The sequence below is a fragment of the Esox lucius genome, chromosome 7, assembly GCF_011004845.1.
Source record: "Esox lucius isolate fEsoLuc1 chromosome 7, fEsoLuc1.pri, whole genome shotgun sequence".
NCBI lineage: Eukaryota > Metazoa > Chordata > Actinopteri > Esociformes > Esocidae > Esox > Esox lucius.
The window spans coordinates 46,543,379-46,565,617 of NC_047575.1; the positions used below are offsets into that span (position 1 = coordinate 46,543,379).

The 22,239-nt window shown below is 46.9% G+C and overlaps 1 protein-coding gene across 7 annotated transcripts in view; it reads right to left on the minus strand.

The window, feature by feature from the left end:
* Window positions 1-22,239, minus strand: part of si:ch211-12m10.1 (teneurin-2) — a 259,810-nt gene that overhangs the window by 35,672 nt on the left and 201,899 nt on the right. For all 7 annotated transcript variants that reach the window (XM_029120920.2, XM_034293165.1, XM_034293167.1 and 4 more), the window contains 2 exons: window positions 3,711-3,833; window positions 215-420 (listed from right to left, as the gene is read on the minus strand). In XM_029120920.2, coding sequence (XP_028976753.2) covers window positions 215-420; window positions 3,711-3,833 — 329 coding nt within the window. The remainder of the gene's footprint in view (window positions 1-214; window positions 421-3,710; window positions 3,834-22,239) is intronic.

Sequence of the window (22,239 nt, forward strand, 5' to 3'; positions counted from 1 at the left end):
GAACACCGTCCAGCGAGGGGAAAACGTGAGAAACAGTGCAGTCCAAAAGGTTCTAAATAAACCTGGCCTGATCAACACCGTTACACAACACCGTATACCGTAAATACCTGGGATATCTACTGTAGATGTAGAATGTCTATGGTAGCTACCACATTAAACACACCACCTGGCGTGTCCAGGTCTGAACACAACACTGACAGCCGTGGCCGGGTACCTGGGCATGGGAGGGGGGCAGGCCCTTACGGATGTACACCCCAAAGAGGGCGTCTTTGCCCAAGGAGATGTTGAACTTGAGGAACTGGGGTTGACGGAGGTGCAGCAGGGAGCGCCAGAACACTCCCGGGGGGACGTCCTGGCTCACCCGTCGACCGACCTCCAGCTCTCCTGTACTAATACTGCTGTTCCTGTACAGCCACGGCCCTGAGGGATGGATGGAGACACAGAGAGGGATGGATGGAGGGAGACAGAGGGAAATATGGAGACAGAGAGGGAATCCACTCGTTAAATGTCAACACTCAGAACATCAACAAGGAATTCCAACAACTGAACTTCCTGTTCAGACTGAACACACTGAATGTCAACACTCACGTCAATTCAATTCAATCCAATTCAGCTTTATTAGCATGACAATTATTACAGCCGTATTGCCAAAGCTAGAGGTACAATAACAACAGGAGACTACACAGTAGCAGCACCATTCAAGGTGACATCAAGAACAACAATAACCAGCACTGTGAGAAATATTCAGCAATAACAAAATGCTCAGAGTGAACAACAACAAGTGCAAATGAACACATAACAGTCATTACGATCGTATTACAAAAGCTAGAGGGACACCAACAATAGACAAACCCACGGTAACAACACTGAGAACAGAAATGACCCTCATCATCTGAAAGACATAGCAACAACAATGTCAACACTCAGTCACCCTCCAACGATTAAACGAGCCACACACAGAGAGAGTGTGAGTGCCCACTTTCTGTCAGTAACCAACACTGGCAATCCTAGGGATCAATGCTGTGCTCTTTCCCAGGGCCTCTAAGGCAGAAGGGCCAGGACAATGTTTTGGGTTGTTGCCTTCTGGAAGGAGTTACAAGGTCTCACTGATCTACGAAAACAGGCACAGGGCAGGGTTTACTGAGTCACCAGGTTGCCTAAATGTGGGCCACAGGACAGACATAGGTGAGACACAGTAGGCCGAATGCACTCTGAATATCACCCAACAGAAATATCACCAGAATGTTGAAAGAACGTTCTGCATGATATTACTGTGATATTTGCTATTAGGTATTGCAGTAAGGTATTTGCATATTTGTAAGCTGACTTCGCAAAATGAATGTCCATGAAAATTGGACAATAAAGTAGTTTTGTAGGGAGGGAGAAAGAAGACAGCAAAGAGATATGAGAGGTTATCCATATCAAATCCAAGGTCTCTGTAAGTCCACGTCAGATCGCCGTTTACAGAACATCTTAGGCTGTGATGCAACGTCTCAGGCTTTGGCGATACCATGCAATTATGTGTTTCGCGGCAGAGAACAAGACCTCAAAAACCACAGTTTTGCTGCACACCGGTGTTTATCCACGACAACGATCATCATCTAACGGTGTAAAAGGGTTTTTAATGAATGTTCACCCAGCAGCAGGTTACACAGACTCACATGGCTCCTCCTCCCTGTGGGGACAGAGAGAAACTAAAGATCTGCTACCATTCCTGTCCTCCCTCGGAGAGGGGAATGACTGTATTCCCCGACCTGTTTGTCATGCAGCTCTCCTGGGATGGGGGGGGGGGGCGTTGACAGTGGTGAAGACTACGTTAAATCAACAGAGACCACAATCATTTGCGGTGCAACATACATCCCATTGGAAAACAAAATGAAGTTCCTCGTGTATAAAAGCAACAGCAAGAGTTGCTAACCCTCTCTGTTTTTTTTAGGCAGTCAACCACAAATACTGTATTTTCCAGGCTGAGATGCATACATAAGGGGGAGGAGGAGGAGGCTGTGATATATATAGTTATCGAGAGAGAGTCTGACATATACACAGAGAGTTAGTGATACAGAAAGTGTGATATATATATAGAGTTAGCGAGAATGTGATGTAGCGTGTCAGAAACAGAAGGAGAGAGGGAGAGACATGGCCTTGGGTAGGAGTGATGTTTTCCTCTGGCACTAATATGGCAGGGGTGTTACTCCAGGTAAACACTTCCGGTAGATCTGCTGACATCAGCGATCACAGACACACACACACGGCAGCCACATCACGCTACCGACAAGGCCCTGGCTAGCCGCACACCTCCCTCTACAATCAGAGAGGCTGCCGCTTCCAGAGGTGATCTACTCGGGTGATGTCTATCAGCTAAGACAAACTGCCTAGTAGAAGAATGATTAGGACAAGCCGTTGACTGGAATGGGAATTCCCGTTCTGCTCAATGGATTTGCTGTGTATTTCATCCCATCCTATAACCGAAACCCAAAAGGGTTAGTTTAGAAACACTGAGCCCGGATCCAAGCCCCACTGTTGGGGAGGTATCAATAATTCAGCCCGAAGTCTGCATCAGAAACAGTCTTATGTAAAACTGTAGCCATGCTGACGAACTCCGGAGAGCGTGACAGGACTGCGGCATCTCCCGGTGGAGGGGTTTAGTGCGCTATGCAACAGATGACAGATGTGCTCTCAGTCATATCTTGTCCTTTCCACAACCTTCTCTAATGACATGAAGCCCAGCTAATACAAACGCTCAATTTAAGTGTCGGACTAGCTTTGCCCAGACAGGCAGTGTGTCTGTCTGTGTGCGACTGTCGGTGTGTGTGTGTGTGTGTGTGTGTGTGTGTGTGTGTGACTGTGTGTGTCGGCTCATCAGACAGCCCACGGTTGGCGGCTCCTCATAGCTACTCCAGTGGCCCTCCATCAAAGCCAACGTCACGCTGTTGGAAAAACACTTCAGAGGACGAGTTCACAGCTCACGTCTCCGAGAGTGATTTCACAGAGCCTTCCGCCCACACGACGCCTCCTCTCGCTGGATGACATGGAATGTGTCGTTGCAGTCCTCCTAAATTAAGATGTGCTTCAAACGAGGCCAGAAAACTCCACAGACTTAAGGGAATGATGTGGTGTTTTAACAGCAATCAAACAAAAACGTGCGTCGGTATGTGAGAGAATTGCTAAGGATTTTTCTAAGGGCTGACGGCTCCCTTCAGAACCTTTGCTAATTTACAGGAGAGATGCGGCGTCTCAGCAACATGATGGAAGAGACGGACATCCTCTGATTACACTTCGGCAGCAAAACCTAAATCAGGAGTTCTAATACAACAGACTCCTTTAACGGAACCTGTGTAAGCCCCGCAGATGTGATTAGTGTTCTGTTAGGACTTTATTTATTAGGCCGGGTAAGCTCCAATATAATTCAAACACTCCAGACAGCAGAAAAGCAGAAAACCCCATGTAATTTGTTCATTAGCAAATGGAAGCCAGGCACCTTGTTCCGTCTGTTTGTCTGCTGTTCAGGGAGTTACAGACATGCTGCTTTCCATTCAGAAACTACAACTAATCTAGCCCAGAGCTACTGTAGCAGACCAGTCACTTCTTCGGGCTTCGCTAGTTGTTTGCGCCCGCGGTCCTCGGTCTCCACTCAGCCGTGCGTGATCCTCGGCGCGGCGGATGGTGTCAGCCGTCCGGCCGGGAGCCCGGCACACTACGACTGTTCTTACCTCTGCCTCCGGAGGGCACTGTTGCCACGTCGCCGTTGCCGGGCAGCCCGGTGCTAAGGCCGTTGTTGATGAGGTGACCATCAGCCGGCTTCAGCTGCCAGTTGAGCCCCAGCAGGTTCAGAGCTGAGAGAGAGAGAGAGAGAGAGAGAGAGAGAGAGAGAAAGAAAGAGAGGAAGAGAGACAGTGAGGAAGAGAGAGAGAGAGACAGTGAGGATACAATGGTGTTCAGTATAGTAGACACTACCAGTCTGAATACAGTGGTGTTCAGTATAGTAGACACTACCACAGTGTGAATACAGTGGTGTTCAGTATAGTAGACACTACCACAGTCTGAATACAGTGGTGTTCAGTATAGTAGACACTACCAGTCTGAATACAGTGGTGTTCAGTATAGCACAAACTACCACTGGCTGAATACAGTGGTGTTCAGTATAATAGACACTACCAGTCTGAATACAATGGTGTTCAATATAGTAGACACTACCACTGTGTAAATACAGTGGTGTTCAGTATAGTAGACACTACCACTGTGTAAATACAGAGATGTTCAGTATAGTAGACACTACCACTGTGTAAATACAGTGGTGTTCAGTATAGTAGACACTACCACTGTGTAAATACAGAGATGTTCAGTATAGTAGACACTACCACTGTGTAAATACAGTGGTGTTCAGTATAGTAGACACTACCACTGTGTAAATACAGAGATGTTCAGTATAGTAGACACTACCACTGTGTAAATACAGTGGTGTTCAGTATAGTAGACACTACCACTGTGTAAATACAGAGATGTTCAGTATAGTGCACAAAGCTGAGCAGGTTGAGCTGTGTACAGTGGTTTGGCAGGTTGGCTATAAGTACATACCTTAGGGAAATGGTTTATTCAGCATATCACTTATCTCAGTGGCCTTTAGCTAAATCACTTCATCCAAATGCTCAGGTAAAAATGATCTATGATACCGCCACGATACAGTGGTTGGCTTGGTCTCCATGTCGGTTTATTGGCTCAAGTGCAAGAGACATGGGAAATCTTGATTAAAAAGAGACAAATAGGCTGAACCTGAGTAAAGATCGGACATGACTCAAAATAACAACTTTCTATGAGTCCGGTGACAAAATGACATTAGCAAAGATAACAATTCTTCTTAAGTTAATCAGCGCTTACATTTCCTGCTAAGAAAAGACCTTGGATTAATATCTGAGCAATTTTTCATCTTCTCCTCCAAACTGCAATTACAGCTGCCAATGACCTTTCTAGCACAGAGAAACTCAGAGCCGGGGAACATTCAAATCTATCACAAATCTGAAAATGAGCTGTTAGATTGGGACAGGGATGTAATCTGGTTGAGGCCCACACCGACCTGACAGTAATAAGACAGAGTGACACTCAAGGGTGATGATAGGAACAGTCGTTCTGTTATTCAGTGTCCCCAAGGCCATCGACAGGACCACACCCATGGTCCCAAATGTCCCCAAGGCCATCGACAGGACCACACCCATGGTCCCAAATGTCCCCAAGGCCATCGACAGGACCACACCCATGGTCCCAAACGTCCCCAAGGCCATCGACATGACCACACCAATGGTTCCAAACGTCCCCAAGGCCATCGACATGACCACACCCATGGTCCCAAACGTCCCCAAGGCCATCGACAGGACCACACCCATGGTCCCAAATGTCCCCAAGGCCATCGACAGGACCACACCCATGGTCCCAAACGTCCCCAAGGCCATCGACATGACCACACCAATGGTTCCAAACGTCCCCAAGGCCATCGACATGACCACACCCATGGTCCCAAACGTCCCCAAGGCCATCGACAGGACCACACCCATGGTCCCAAATGTCCCCAAAGCCATCGACAGGACCACACCAATGGTCCCAAACATCCCCAAGGCCATCGACATGACCACACCCAAGGTCCCAAATGACACAGAGTTCTATTCCACTAAATTTTTGTGCTGAAGTGCAACAACATCCTGTGTTCAATCCTGGAGTGTTTCAACGCTCCAGTGAGAGGCGCACGGCTGGCCTTGAATAGAAGAGGACAAAGGGAGTCCTTGTATCATCATGCTTTAGCAACACAGTGTTTTCTAAGGCGCGTTTATGGGGCCGACTTCCTGGTTAAGGGAGCAGCGAGACAGAAGCAGAACGGCTTTACACGCATCCTTACGATTTATTCGACAGAAAAATTTGGGAAGACAGAGGACTCTGAAATATCTCTAGCCAATAAGAGTTGTGGTGAGTGCAAGTATTTACTTAGATATTATGAAATGGTGAAAAGGGGGCTGGCCACAGGGGTAGGAATGAACCCAACCCTAAAAAACGTCCCCCTTAACCTAGTCCCCACACACACACACGCACACGGGCAAACGTCCGACTCACCTTCATCTGCGCCCTGCTATCCCACCTAAATCTCATCCCCAGAAAATCAATGACGCCCCCGCCCCCCTTGCCCCCGCCCTCCAATGATCTGAGCCAGACAGTGGGCTGAGGAGAATGAATGGACCCGGACAAGACCCTCAGTAACACTCCTGTCAGAGCTGCTCAGCTTGACTTGTGGTCTGGCAGGCATGAGACCCCCCCCCCCCCCCACTGTCAGAGTCAGCCTCTGTCCATTGTCGCAGTGGGGGGAGCGGAGCACCATTCACGACTTCCGTTTGCTCTCTCTTTCTTTCTCGCCCACCCTGTCCGTTTATCTGTCCCAATCTCTCGTCTCCAATCGACCCCTGGTTCCACATCTCCTTAATTCATCCTCCTCTGCACCTTGTTTTGTTCCTGCCAGCAGCCACTGGGCTTACACCCCAGATGCACTTTGCTGTCACGACATTGACAGCTGGTGTCCAATCCTGGCACAGATCAAATCAGGGACAGAAAAAGTCAACAGACGTCGACAATAAGCACTCTGAAAGCGGTGACTAACGTGACACAATTCACTGCCTCTCCGTCGATCCTGTCGCCCTCTTCAGGCTGGAAGTCTCCCTAATGTGGCTGAAAACTATCGCAGAATTCAAAAGGGAATCCAGACAAGGACACTGTGAACGCGCAGGGCCATGCCGCCAATCAATGAATCACATTTATTTATAAAGCCCTTTTTACAACAGCAGTTGTCACAAAGTGCTTTTACAGAAACACCCGGCCGTAAACCCCAAGGAGCAAACAACAGTAGTGTTGAATTTCAACACCAATCACCTCTGGACTGGAGCAAAACACACCGGCGCTACACAGTGGTGACGCTGCCATTCCCCAACCAACACGGCGCCAGGAGACAAATACAGTCAATTGTTAATTACATTTAAATCATTCAATGACAATCAAACGACGGTATTCTAAAAATAACAGTTCTAAATGAGCTATGTTCAAAGCATCTCCTCGAGGTGAGCGCGGTCGCTCTCAGTTTAAACACACCCAAAAAACAAATCAGGATCGCTGCGCGGCTACAGTTATGCACACTGTAAATGCCCCCATGGGGATGCTGGTGGAGAAGCATCAGGGAAAGAGCAGGCACTTTACATGCATTAGCTCAGAGACGTGAGCAGCGGCGCGGCGTTGCTTACTTCTGTCTGCATGGCATTCCGCCCGCTAATCGTCAGCCAAATGAATAAAAGCCAGCCAATGAGGCAAAGAGGCAGTAAGGAAAAGGAAACTCAATTACGGACAGGCCTTTAACGTAGCCAGTCATCCTCAGTTAATTCTGAACAACAGCCCGAATTCTACAGAGTCATCACCGGACCCTTGCTTTTGAGTTGGTTACCCTCCCCCCGTGTCTTCTTGTCGAGCCTCTGTCCAGAGACACATGCGTACATATTAAGCTGCGTTTGGTGATCAGGTGGTTCGTCAGCCCACCGACAGAACAAGCACAGCGTGTGTTAAGTGCTCCGTGTCGCTTCAAGGTACTCAGGCTGCTTAATCACATCTACAGGAAACTCCTCGACAAACTCATTTTCGGCCCCGCGATAAACATGAATAATTAACAGAAAATGTGTTTGATGAGAAATTCATGAGCTGGCGCATAAGACTTTATGTAATCTGTATGTATAATTTACCTCCTCAAAGTGATGTATAACATTACCTACAGAAGAACTTGTGAGAGGTGACCTCAGCCCCTACAGAGAGGGGACGGCCAGTCCTCCCTATCTGTCTCCACTGTAGAGGAAGGACATTGTCTCTCCCTACTGCAGAGGCAGGACATACGTCCGTCTCCACTGTAGAGTCAGGACATCCGTCCGTCTCCACTGCAGAGGCAGGCCATCGTCTGTTTCCACTGCAGAGGCAGGAAATCTGTCTGTCTCCACTGCAGAGGTAGCACATCTGTCCGTCTCCACTGCAGAGGCAGGACATCCGTCTGTCTCCACTGTAGAGGCAGGACATCCCGTCCCGTCATGAGATCTGGTCCTTTCAGGCAGGTGGGGTGTCACTCCTCAGTGAACATCACAAAGGAGATTCCCAGCTGTATTTGTGCTGTTTAATGGCATATTATTGGCCATGACCAGACTGCGAATTATACAGTGAATGTCGGTGGGGGTCAACCTTTTCTCCAGGGCATAAAGTGAACCCAGCACAGGGCAGGCACGTGCTTCAGTTGCTTGTTTAACGTAACGCCTGCAGTCTGTAGATGATGATGAATCCAATCCATTACACCAGCTCAGGGGCCACGAACCACACAGTAGTCAGGGGTCACGAACCACACAGTAGTCAGGGGCCACGAACCACACAGTAGTCAGGGGTCACGAACCACACAGTAGTCAGGGGCCACGAACCACACAGTAGTCAGGGGTCACCAACAAAGTAGTCCTAGAGCAAAACTGTCAGCAAGTCAGATCCATACATATACACACACACACATATATATACACACACACGCACACACACATACACACACACACATATATACACACACACACGCACACACACATACACACACACACATATATATACACACACACGCACACACACATACACACACACACACATATATACACACACACACACGCACACACACATACACACACACACACACACACAATGGGAGACCAGCATTTCTGCTCAAACACAGACCGACACAATGCTGTACCAGAACAAAAGACACAATGAACAGTGGGCAGATGTGTTACTACCATACAGCATCTAGGCCTGTGCCTGACTAACATTATTTTCAAAGTAAGCGGAAAAATTTGCTTGATTTCTGGGTAGTCTATGCCTTTAAAAAGAAACTAGCATAATGTTTCAGTCTTCAAATTAGCGTAATGCAAAAGATTCTATCAAATCAGTCTTATCTTAAAAAATGACCACAAAGGTTTGGGTTGACTCTCCTGGGCTTTCCTCCCACTGCTGTATTGATGTCAAAACGTATAAATACAACAACAAATCCTCCATAGTCTCATTGCTCTCAAGACGGAGCATCAGTATAATATACATTTTATAGAGGTAATGAAACGCCAAGCCACAGGCACACAGCGAGCAAGAAAATATGCAAATGAGAGGAAATCTCTGACGATGTAACAAAAGTAACTGCCTTTTTTGCCAACCTTGACCAATGACAAACTCAGGAACACGTTAGTAATTTTCTATCATTACATTTCCATGCAGTTTAAGGCACAATAGATGACTTCTAAAAGTGCTAGCTTAACCAAGGGACTCCCTTGAACAGACAGAGAGCATCACAACAAATCTTACCAGCACAAAAGCTGAATTTTGCCATTTTGTCACTCATGCGTCTTTTGTGTGTCATTAATTAAAGCCGCACCTACCACAACAGGTAAACCGAAATTACCAAGACATATTCATTCGTTCAATAAAAGGCTAGCAAACCACAGAAATTTTGACTCTATGGCAGTGCAATATTGTGTGTAATCAGAGATGGACAAAGATACATGAAAATGTATTTTAAAACCAACTACAAAATACAGCAGCCACACCATGTATCAAAATAAACTACTGTATTTTTGTATTTTAATCAGAAAAGAAACGAGGCAAGCCGGCCTGCAATTAAATGTGACAAATGCTGTTGGCCTCACTGGATTTGAACCCAGGTCTCCCACATGCATGGTTGTGTCTTTAACCACTACACCACGGTGCTAATTGTTTGCCCAGTGTCAGGATAGCACCTTGAAATGAGATCCTTTTGAAACATTTTCATTAACCTACGTTTGAATGTTTCACTAGACACTATTAAGCATTGTGTAAAACAGACTAACGTTTCTTATTAAGTTGACCTCCAACACAAATAGCATTTATGAAATGTACAACTTTTTCCACTGATCTAATTTACTTCTTGAGTCAGGGCCATGTTATCTCACAAGATATCGTTTTTTCTTTTTTTCTTTTACTGCTCAAGGGGTTTTTATGTAGCCTATATTATCCCAAAAATCATGCACGGATGCGTACTTTGAAAATCCACCAGAACCCTGACTCAGTTGATTCCATCTATCAGTCTATTTCATCTGTCCCTTCACCAGTACCCTGACTCAGTTGATTCCATCTATCAGTCTATTTGATCTGTCCCTTCACCAGTACCCTGACTCAGTTGATTCCATCTATCAGTCTATTTGATTCATCCCTTCACCAGTACACTGACTCAGTCGATTCCATCTATCAGTCTATGTGACCCATCCCTTCACCAGAACACTGACTCAGTTGATTCCATCTATCAGTCTGTTTCATCTATCCCTTCACCAGTACCCTGACTCAGTTGATTCCATCTATCAGTCTATTTGATCTGTCCTTTCACTAGTACACTGACTCAGTTGATTCCATCTATCAGTCTGTTTGATTCATCCCTTCACCAGTACCCTGACTCAGTTGATTAAGTAGACAATGTATGATAGCAACAGTTTTTCTCTGCCTAATGAGTCATGCGATAAATTTGACATAGCAACCAGTTAACATATCAAATATTCACATCCCCGTGACCACCCAGATGAAGGTTAGTTTTAACATAACCAACGGTTTAATGTTTAACCAACAGTTTGCTAACGACTCATAATTGTATCCTAATTTATTTACTTGGTGGTTGGTAATGAAGGGCCTAATTTGCATCGGCAACGCTGACTCACGGTACCGTTGGCTAGAACGTGGAGGTCTGTGAGACCCTCTAAGGATATGCCTCCCCAGACCACCACTGACCCACTGCCAAACTGGTCATGCTGGATGATGTTGCAGGCAGCATAACGTTCACCACGGTATCTCCAGACTCTTTCACGTCTGTCACGTGTTTAGTGTGAACTTGCTCTCATCTGTGAAGAGAACATGGCGCCAATGTTGGACCTGCCAATTCAGGTGTTCTCTGGAGAATGCCAATCGAGCTGCACGGTGCTGGGCTGTGGGCACAGGACCCACTAGAAGATTTCAGGCCCTCATGCCACCCTCATGGAGTCTGTTTCTGACAGTTTGGTCAGAAACATGCACACCAGTAGCCCGCTGGAGGTCATTTTGTAGGGCTCTGGCAGTGCTCCTCCTGTTCCTCCTTGCATAAAGGAGCAGATAACGGTCCTGCTGCTGGGTTGATGCCCTTATATGGGCCTGTACAGCTCTCCTCGTGTAACGGCCCGTCTCCTGGTATCTCCTCCATGCTCTTGAGACTGTACTGGGAGACACATCAAATACTTCTTGCAAAATCACTTATGGCTGTGCCATCCTGGAGGAGCTAGACTGCCTGTGTAACCTGAATGGGCTGCAGGTACCGCCTCATGCATCCAGTAGTGACAAGGACACTAGCAAAATGCAAATCTAGAGCAGAATCGGTCAGGAAGGATAAGGAGACACCAATTGTCTGTGGCCACCACCTGCAAAACCATTCCCTTTTTGGGGTTTGTCTTGCTGTTGCCGTGCACCTGTTGTCACTTTCTCCAGGGCACCTGTTGTCACTTTCATTTGCACCAAAACAGGTGATATTGATTCATAATCGCTTATGCTTCCAAACGGAACAGATTGATATCCCATGAAGTTTAATTTACTTGGTGTTAAACCGTGATGATTGTTTCCCCTTATTTATTTTGAGCAGTGTATAGTAATAAATTGTCAGGCAGTCATTCATGCAATGGTATGCAAAATCATGATACTACTAAACAGCGACTTCAATTAGAGTATAATCATTCAGCAATCAATTATTTATTTATTAATCATTAGACACCTATTTTGAAGTTGAAAATATTTTTTTTTGCACTTTTTCAACAATTATTAAATCATCAATATGTTTTGATAATAAATGTAGCCAGAAACATAATCAGAAAGTAGCAACAGAACTTGTCAAGGAGTATTAACCTAGCTCCAAACACTGAATCAATTGAGAGCCTCAGAATATAGGTATAGAGGACATACACATTAATAGTGTAGTAAGAACATTTACTTGAACTCCAAAAGAGAATACTACAGACCAGGTATTCAAAAACAGTTAAAAAGTCAAATGTATGTGTGAGTGTGGGTGAGAGTAATGGAGTGAGTATTAACAATAAGGCACATGTGTGTGCATTTAACAAGTTACTCCATATCGTGGTATTATAATGCACAATTTATTTTGCTCAACCGATGAAAACACGAAAGTAGCAAGCTAACGTTAACTGTGATGGCTGCTACGTAAATTAGTAAACGATTTGGTCTAGCCTACTAAAATAAACACCATAACTTGACATGGTAAAAATCGGTGGACAGCAGGCCACCTACACGTTTCTCACATTAACCTTCTTCTTTGGGTATGGATTAACAAAAAGCCACTACAACGTTGGGAATGAGGCAGGCAGACAAGATGGTTAACTAACGTCAAGGTTAAGAGATGGCATGATCCACTTTAGGGGTGTCTTTAGGGGTGTCTGAAATCGTACCATACAAGATTCCTCCAGGCATGAACATGGCAACTCAAACCCTGTTCACGACTTACTTCCTTTTCATGTTTCAGATTCAAAACACAATCAGAAACAGAAGCGTTATCATGAAGAAATATTTTGCCGTTTAGCATTTTTGGATGTAGCGAGGCGGTAATTTCCATAGTCTCTAACCTACAGGTATCTGAAGAGGTCATATCTTCAACATGTGGATCTCTCCTGGTGTGGATCCACAACTCTCACCCCACTGATCGAAACCAGTATCCAGGTTAGAAGAGGCAGGTGAATGACAGTGGTCCAAGGTCAAAGTGCATCTTAATTCCAAATATGGACTGTGCTTTGTTCAATGTGATTACGCCCCTCTCCACCAAACCATCCATGACTCAGACAAACCCCGTCTTCCAGCAACGCCTCAAGACTCATCTGTTCTAAATCACCAAGCCACAGCCACGCCCAACCCCACGTTCCCTGTTTTCCCACAGTATTTGTTTGTTTCTGTCACATGTCCCATTTTGTGCAGCGTCTTTGGGTCCTTGAAAAGCGCTACATAAATGAATAATAATAATTCTAATAATAACAAGGGACTTCTCAAGGCAGACTTACAGCAGCACTGTCTACAGAACAGGGGTGGAAGTCATTGCGTCCCATTCCAGGGGCGTCATCAAGCCAAAACGTGACAGGGCGCGTGCCTGCAGGCAAATAGTACAGCAGAAAGTTTGAGACAACCAACTCTTCGTCTGAATTAGATTAACATTTTCTGTCCACTCCCCAGAGAAATCCTTCTGAAGGAACCTTAATAGGGAGATGTCCTAACCATAAGAGTCCCCGATCCAGCCCCTCTTTCCCCAATTGACTGCCGAGACAGAAAAGGTAGCAAACACACGGATGAAGCTTAGTGTAGCTAGGATACTGGATTCAGGGTTTGAGTTTGATTACTCCGTCACCTCCTCCCGGCTCAGTTGTTTCTGTCAATAAAACGGCCCCCAGGGCCCTAACACTTCTGTGTCCACTTCCTGTGTCTCTCCTTGTAATATAATATTTGAAGGTATATAATACATGTGTGTTCATATAATATACACTCACCTAAAGGATTATTAGGAAGACCATACTAATACTGTGTTTGACTCAACAAGGTGCTGAAAGCATTCTTTAGAAATGTTGGCCCAAATTGATAGGATAGCATCTTGCAGTTGATGGAGATTTGTGGGATGCACATCCAGGGCACGAAGCTCCCGTTCCACCACATCCCAAAGATGCTCTATTGGGTTGAGATCTGGTGACTGTGGGGGCCATTTCAGTACAGTGAACTCATTGTCATGTTCAAGAAACCAATTTGAAATGATTCGAGCTTTGTGACATGGTGCATTATCCTGTTGGAAGTAGCCATCAGAGGATGGGTACATGGTGATCATAAAGGGATGGACATGGTCAGAAACAATGCTCAGGTAGGCCGTGGCATTTAAACCATGCCCAATTGGCACTAAGGGGCCTAAAGTGTGCCAAGAAAACATCCCCCACACCATTACACCACCACCACCAGCCTGCACAGTGGTAACAAGGCATGATGGATCCATGTTCTCATTCTGTTTACGCCAAATTCTGACTCTACCATCTGAATGTCTCAACAGAAATCGAGACTCATCAGACCAGGCAACATTCTTCCAGTCTTCAACTGTCCAATTTTGGTGATCTCGTGCAAATTGTAGCCTCTTTTTTCTATTTGTAGTGGAGATGAGTGGTACCCGGTGGGGTCTTCTGCTGTTGTAGCCCATCCGCCTCAAGGTTGTGCGTGTTGTGGCTTCACAAATGCTTTGCTGCATACCTCAGTTGTAATGAGTGGTTATTTCAGTCAAAGTTGCTCTTCTATCAGCTTGAATCAGTCAGCCCATTCTCCTCTGACCTCTAGCATCAACAAGGCATTTTCGCCCACAGGACTGCCGCATACTGGATGTTTTTCCCTTTTCACACCATTCTTTGTAAACCCTAGAAATGTTTGTGCGTGAAAATCCCAGTAACTGGGCAGATTGTGAAATACCCAGACCGGCCCGTCTGGCACCAACAACCATGCCACGCTCAAAATTGCTTAAATAACATTTCTTTCCCATTCTGACATTCAGTTTGGAGTTCAGGAGATTGTCTTGACCAGGACCACACCCCCTAAATGCATTGAAGCAACTGCCATGTGATTGGTTGATTAGTTAATTGCATTAATGAGAAATTGAACAGGTGTTCCTAATAATCCTTTAGATGAGTGTATATTAAGTGTGTGTGCGTCTATATAAAGTGCATGTGTGTTTACATAAAGTGTGTGTGTGTGTATGTGTTTGTATATAAAGTGTGTGTGTATATAAAGCATGTGCATGTATATAGGGTGCGTGTGCATGAATATATACATAAAGTGTGTGGGAGTATAAAAAGCGCACGTGTGTATACAGTGTGTGTTTGCATATAAAGTGTGTCCATGTGTACAAAGCGTGTGTGTGTGTATATGAAGTGTGCGAGTGAGAAAATCACAACAGCAACAATGGCAAAGTGTGAATAATACAGTCTGTCTGAAATAGTCCATTCTTGTCCGTTTCTTTGGGCCCAGTGCGTGTTACTTCACTAGTGTGTACAGCAGCCCCCCACGCATCAGAGAGAGCAGTTGTCCCAACTATCAACACAGACCTCTATCGCTGGCTGAAAACACTTCCCGCACACAAGTGTCTTCTGGTTCTGCTCCGAGAGCATCTTGCCACCTGGCAGGGTCCCCTCGTGGGGAGGAGGTGCAGCGGGGAGCGGTTTGGGTCCAACATTGGGACAGGTGGTATCGTGGTGTAGCGACCTCCCCTGGCCACCGTGATGTTCCACAAGGCTCACCAATGCAAACACCGGGATTTGATCACCCTTTATTAAGTGGTCAAATTATTAATTAAATATCTGATCAGAAATAAAATGAATAATGAGTATATACTGTGTGCATAATTTAAAAAAATATTAATGAATAGTTATCACTATTTTAGAAATATTTTTCATAATTGTGTTTTGCTCAATACTGGGCCAACATTTTATTCACTGATGATAATAAAGCATTGAAGTTCCTAGTGTCTATTTTCAGAGGAATAATTAATATCCCATAATAATGAGGCGTATTTCTGGGAGCCGTTTTTCACATCGGACATTTTTTTCTTCAAATGTCTTGATTGGTGGTTGTCGTCAAATCTGGTCATTGGTCCAACTGGTCTGAAATCCAAAGCTATCGATCACAGCGTCCCACTTAGATTGGGGGAGGCAGTTGGTTATCTCCCTGTGGTAGTCTCTAATCTACATTCATCCTTGGACATCAAGAAAATCAATTCGGAGACACATCTGATAGTCCCTGACACCATATCCCAAAAACGCAACAAAATATTTTTAAGAGTCGGCTTATCACCAGATAAACATACAACTACTCGACCAAATCCCCCCCAAACACACACACACACACACACACTCACACACACACACAGATGGTTGAACACCAGTTCTGCTTGTGTGTTCAAAACCCTCACAAACGTGAATGTCCTGTAGAATGATTGTCTCTGCTAACATTCCCCTGATCTAGCCCAAACATACATCAATCAATCAATCAAATTTGGCTGTAGGTCTCTAAAATCAAATTTTTTCAAATAATGAGAGAAAAAAAAACAGTGAGAAGCACCGATGATGCTGGGGACGCTGGGGACTCCCGATTCAACGAGTGGTGTAGCATTAACTGTCTCACAGTGTACTACAACAGCGCCATTGCGACAGTCTAGATTGGCTTCACACTGTCTGGTGTTAGTGGGGCGAATGTCTGACAGGGCTGCATTGCCTCATCAGGCGCTAGTGACTCCTTGTGGCAGGACGGTCACCCGCAAGCTCAATCGTGGATGTTTGAAGCAGGAAGGGATTTAAAATGTAACGTTGTTATACCAGGTTAGTATAAATTAGAACACATTTTCAGGAACATACTAGGAACAATTAGGGTCAACTGCCTTGCTCAGGGACAGAACGACTGACCTTTAACCTTGCCGGCTTTGGGATTTGACATAGCAAGCCTTTTGGTCAGACGGTCTAACAGCTGATGAAAAGTCATGAACAGTCAGGTGACAGACGGGGTGTGGCTGAGACTGAGTGCAAGCAACTACTGCAAATAAAAAACAACAACAACACTACCAATCATCAAGCTGATACTGCGTGAACAGGCCCCAGTGAGGGGTTCACATTGGAGAGGTAGAGAGAGAGAGCGAGAGCGCTCCCTTGAGAGATTTCTCCTGCAAAAAAAAAAATAAAAATACTGCAAAGTCTGAAGGCTTTGAAGTTCAACTACAAAGTGGAGAGGACCAAGGGGCCGGGAGGAAGCTGGCCAGGGAGCACAGCAGGCCGTGCAGGAGATGGGGAGGAGGCGTGTTGGGACGGAGGGGAAGGGAGGAACTCAGGGCCCGGTGGGTTGGTCCCCGGGCTGGACCAGCCTCCGGTGGGCTGGTAATGAAAACAGCCTCCCTCCCTGAGGGCCACACCTCCAACGACTGATGCAACGAAGCGGCAGTTCACAGCAATCTGATGGCAGGATTACAGGAAGTGCTAAGCAGGTGTGTGTGTAGCAACCCCCCCCCCCCCCCCATGAGACTCAACTGAAATGATAGGCACATAAACACTGATGCCATAGGTAAGTAATACACTCACTGACACAAACATCAACATTCTGCCACAGTGCATGGGTTTGCGCGCGCACAGTGGAAAAAATGTCTCCCCCCTCAGAAGTCTGTTTGATTTGAAGTTCACAGGTCCCAGCAACCGCTCTGTTTGAATACGAATGTGAATACGAATGACTGCGATACTTTGACGGTGTCACTCATAACAACAAATAGCCGAGCCAATAAGAGGAGCCCATCACATGCAGGGTCTTTTCATCCCGTCCTCTCGTCCTCTCCCATCCCTATCTGGTCTGCCCCCCTCCGGACCTCTGTGAGATCCCCCCCGCCCCCCCTGCCGCATCGCCTCCTCTCCAAGAGATCCCTCCCACGCCGCGGAACCCATCATCCCTGCACTCGGGGGGTGGGGGTTTGGGGGGGCAGCGTGATGAGATGGATCCAATCTATTCGACTCCACCTGTCAACATCCCTGAGCTGAGCGTAACCAGCCCCGCCCCCTCCACAAGGCACATTTGGTTTTGTCTATAATTACAGGCCTTGTGTTAGCGAGTCTCCTGTCTCCATCCACCAAGGCCGGACTGCGCTACTGAAGCCACTGTCACCGAGGAGACAGGATCTGTGTCACCGAGGAGACAGGATCTGTGTCACCGAGGAGACAGGATCTGTGTCACCGAGGAGACAGGATCTGTGTCACCGAGGAGACAGGATCTGTGTCACCGAGGAGACAGGATCTGTGTCACCGAGGAGACAGGATCTGTGTCACCGAGGAGACAGGATCTGTGTCACCGAGGAGACAGGATCTGTGTCACCGAGGAGACAGGATCTGTGTAACAGAGGAGACAGGATCTATGTCAACAAGGAGACAGGATCTATGTCAACAAGGAGACAGCATACATCAGGAGTCACCAGGCCACATGCACATCCTCGTCTCATACGGCCCCCAGCAGCTCCGCACAGATCAACGTTTTAAATAGATTTGTTCTAGAGGGCAATTGGTAAGGCAGAAAAGGGGCAGATCCCGACACTGAACATATTAAATCCACACGGATCATTGGCCCAGTTCAGGGTGTCACAGACGGGGGACCCAGGCGGCAGGCTTAACAGCAATGTGGGTGACAGGCCAACTTCACCGACAGGGGGGGGTGCCACACCAGCGGCCCTGCCAGGACGCTCTGGAACCGGAAATAAGACCCGAACAATTACTATGCAGCCTGGCATTTGTTTATAGGGAGAGGTGAAAATACGAGACCAAGTGGAATGGAAATGGAGTGGAATTTTGATTGTCATTTCTACATGCCAGGGGCAGAATTTAGAGACTGTCAGCTTGAGTTACAGTGAAGAGGCCAAGACTCGGGTTGTAGATTGTTTTGCTCCAGTTCAAAGCGTGTGCATTGTATAGAGAATCTCGAACGCATCCTTGACAGGCTGCATCGGGAGAATTTTTACTCAAAGCCTCATCTCCGAAGCAGGAAGGGAAATGTTGTTTGGGGGGGTTGGGCTCTCTCCAGTGTACGCCGGAAAGTTTTGCGGTCATGAAGGTCAGAGTCTCTAAAGGCTTGGGGACATGTCATGCTTTCCAGGGCCGAGATAAAAATAAAGTCCTATCACAAGGTGAGGGTGTTAAAGGGGCACCGGAAGAGGTGAGCGAGGCGGGGCTGAGGACGTCTGACACCTGTCTGACACCTACCTGATAACTGTCTGATACCTGCCTGACACCTGTCTGTCATGTTTCAACGCACAGCATTAATGAAGGACAACTGGCTTCAGTCAAAACACCCACATGAAGGAGACACCTGCCACCCTGGTTCTGTCACAGGGACCCGAGGGAGGACCGGGGGAAATGTGAGTGACGTGATGTGTGTGCATTCATTTTCCTATGTAAAGCAAATTGGGTGTTGGGTTAGGCGTTATGGTTAGATTTAGGTTGAGGATTAGAATTGGGTGTTGGGTTAGGCGTTATGGTTACATTTAGGTTGAGGATTAGAATTGGGTGTTGGGTTAGGAGTTATGGTTAGATTTAGGTCGAGGATTAGAATTGGGTGTTGGGTTAGGAGTTATGGTTAGATTTAGGTTGAGGATTAGAATTGGGTGTTGGGTTAGGAGTTATGGTTAGATTTAGGTTGAGGATTAAAATAAGGTGTTGGGTTAGGAGTTATGGTTAGATTTCGGTTGAGGATTAAAATAAGGTGTTGATTTAGGAGTTATTGAGGTCTGGGAAAATACTATTTTAAATAGGAATACATTTTGCTCCCCAAAAAGGTCCTCATAAGTATGGTAATAAAAGCATCTGTGTGTGTTGGGTGTTTTCTGTGTGTGTGTTGGGTGTGTGTTTTCTGTGTGTGTGTGTGTTGGCTGTGTGTTTTGTGTGTGTGTGTTGGGTGTGTGTTTTGTGTGTCTGCACTACGTACGACAGGTGGAATGTTACTCTAAACCAGAGGTCGACAACTTAATCCAGGAGGCCCAAACGCTAGACAGGATCAGTAAAATTGTGTTTTAGAAGTAATTCGGCTAATTTCAGTCTCCATCACCATCTCCTGGCACCCTGTCATGCCTAATGAAAGCCCCTGACAGGGCCCTAACAGCTGCTCTGGTCCCTGGTTCTGTTCAGCTAACCTGACTATGGGAAAGCAGCACAACCAATTTGAAAAGGCTGAGTGGGAGGTGGATGGAGACACCATTTACTTCTCCCTTTCACCCTCTTTCACCAATTAGTCTAAATTAGATCTGCTGTCCTTTAAGAGAGAAGGAGAGAGAGACAGAGAGGGAGAGAGAGACAGAGAGAAGGAGAGAGAGACAGAGAGGGACCGAGAGGGAGAGAGAGAGAGAGAGAGAGAACAAGCCACAGGAGTTCACTGCATCCTCAGTATACCATCCCCACCAAGAACGATGATGTCAGACCTTCTCCTCTTGCATCAGGCCCACTCACCTCACCTGTGTCCTAGCAACCGTAAACCTCTCAGCCCCTTGGATGCAGTAGGTCTATGAGCCAACAGAAAACATAAGCAATATAAAAATACCTTTGTGGCAAACCCGCGTGTCCTCAGAGGGACGGAGAAACGCAGGGATTCAAGGACAACTGGTGGGTGTCGCTCTGTCCTGATGTAACAGGAGTCCCGTTGTTGGCTCACTGTGAGGCGCGGCACTCGCCCCAAAACAACACAAGCTTTCCACTGTGTGGGGGCACATTCTTTGTCTCTGCCTCTGAGATGCACCCCACACATTCTAATCTGGCCCTTAAAAGAGGGAATAAAACGACAGCGGCAGTTTTCAGGCCATATGAAGGAGGAGGACAGAACTAGCCCATGTGGCCTGATCGCTGCCCGCTCAGAGGCATTATCTCCCCAGACCACGGCCTGAAACCAGGCGTCTCCCACAGGAGTCCGTGGAGGCGGCCCCGTCTTCAGCGTGGTGCGCGGCGGCTGAGGCCCGGGACTTGTGGGAAGCCACACAGTCGCACTCACGCGCCAAGCACCGGGGGAGCCGGTTCTGCTCAGAGGCCTGCCGAGAACAGACCTGGGCTGGACCTGAACAGTTCAGCCCTGAACCCAGCCTGGCCCGGCCCGGCGCAGGGATACGGAGCGCTCTGCCTGCTGAGCTGTGGCCTTCCCCCTCCCCCTCGGTGTGCCTGAGTGACATGCCATGCGAACATAATCCCACAGGTAATGGAGGAGTTTCACCACACAACAGTGCACCTGCCGCGCACACACACACACGCACACACACGCACACACACACACACACACGCACACACACGCACACACACGCACACACACGCACACACACAGAGCCACAGCCTCCACCCACGGCTGCCCAGAGACAATAAGCCAGCTCTCTCTCTCTACCCCTCCCTCTCTGTCTCCATCCCTCCGTCCCTCTCTCCATCCCTCCCTCTCTCTCCATCCCTCCATCCCTCCCCCTCTCTCCATCCCTCCCTCTCTCTCCATCCCTCCCTCTCTCTCCATCCCTCCCCCTCTCTCCATCCCTCCCTCTCTCTCCATCCCTCCCCCTCTCTCTCCATCCCTCCCCCTCTCTCCATCCCTCCCTCTCTCTCCATCCCTCCCCCTCTCTCCATCCCTCCCCCTCTCTCCATCCCTCCCTCTCTCTCCATCCCTCCCCCTCTCTCTCCATCCCTCCCCCTCTCTCCATCCCTCCCTCTCTCTCCATCCCTCCCCCCCCCCCCTCTCTCTCTCTTCTCACACTCTTTTCTTCCTTCCTCTCTATCCCTCCCTAGATGTGTTTCCTGTTTGGAAAAGGACAAGAATGTCAACGGACTCCCGCAGTGAATAAAAATCCTCAGCACTTCCACACAGCCAAGTCCTGTAAGCACGGTGAAATCTACCTTAAAACCGCAGTAGCGCTTATACAAGGTCACCATGCTACCAATGCCTATGGAGAGACACTCCCATTCCACTATAGTCATGAGAAAATATGTTTTAATCGGTCACAGAAATAAGAGAGCTCTTCGCTTCCCAAAGCGGAGGACAATCTTTGAAGGGAGGTTTGGGGAATTTTGGTACAGATGCAGCAAACTGGTGCAAAAAAATATATCTGGGATATCAAAGATCAATATCCTTATGTTTGACGGTATCCCTCTGTGTGAAGACAGGCTAGGGGGAGTGGCTCCGTCTGCACCCCACTGTGTTGCCATGACTCACAATCACTGTGTCAGATCTCAACACTGCCTCAGAAACCTCAGGCTGACTACAGATCCTTACCTCACAGAACATTAGCGCAAAATCTGAATATTGTGGAATGAAACCTATCGCGCTAGCTAGACTAGGTTCACTGTTTATAGCATTTCTCTGTCCCCAAAGAGCTTTATCGGAGTTGTACATTTGTCATCACCGTGAATAAATATTAAATTTTATAATAACCAGCATATTAGTTAACCAGGCACATACTGATTCATTGTATGTCAAATGTCTAAATAATTATGATATATGCAATTGCTTTGGCCTGTCTGGTATGAATTTTAATACCATTAGAGTGATAGGTCTACAGTATTTCAGTCCAACATACCTCATACAGTTTTCCATTAGAATATTTTCTGGTTC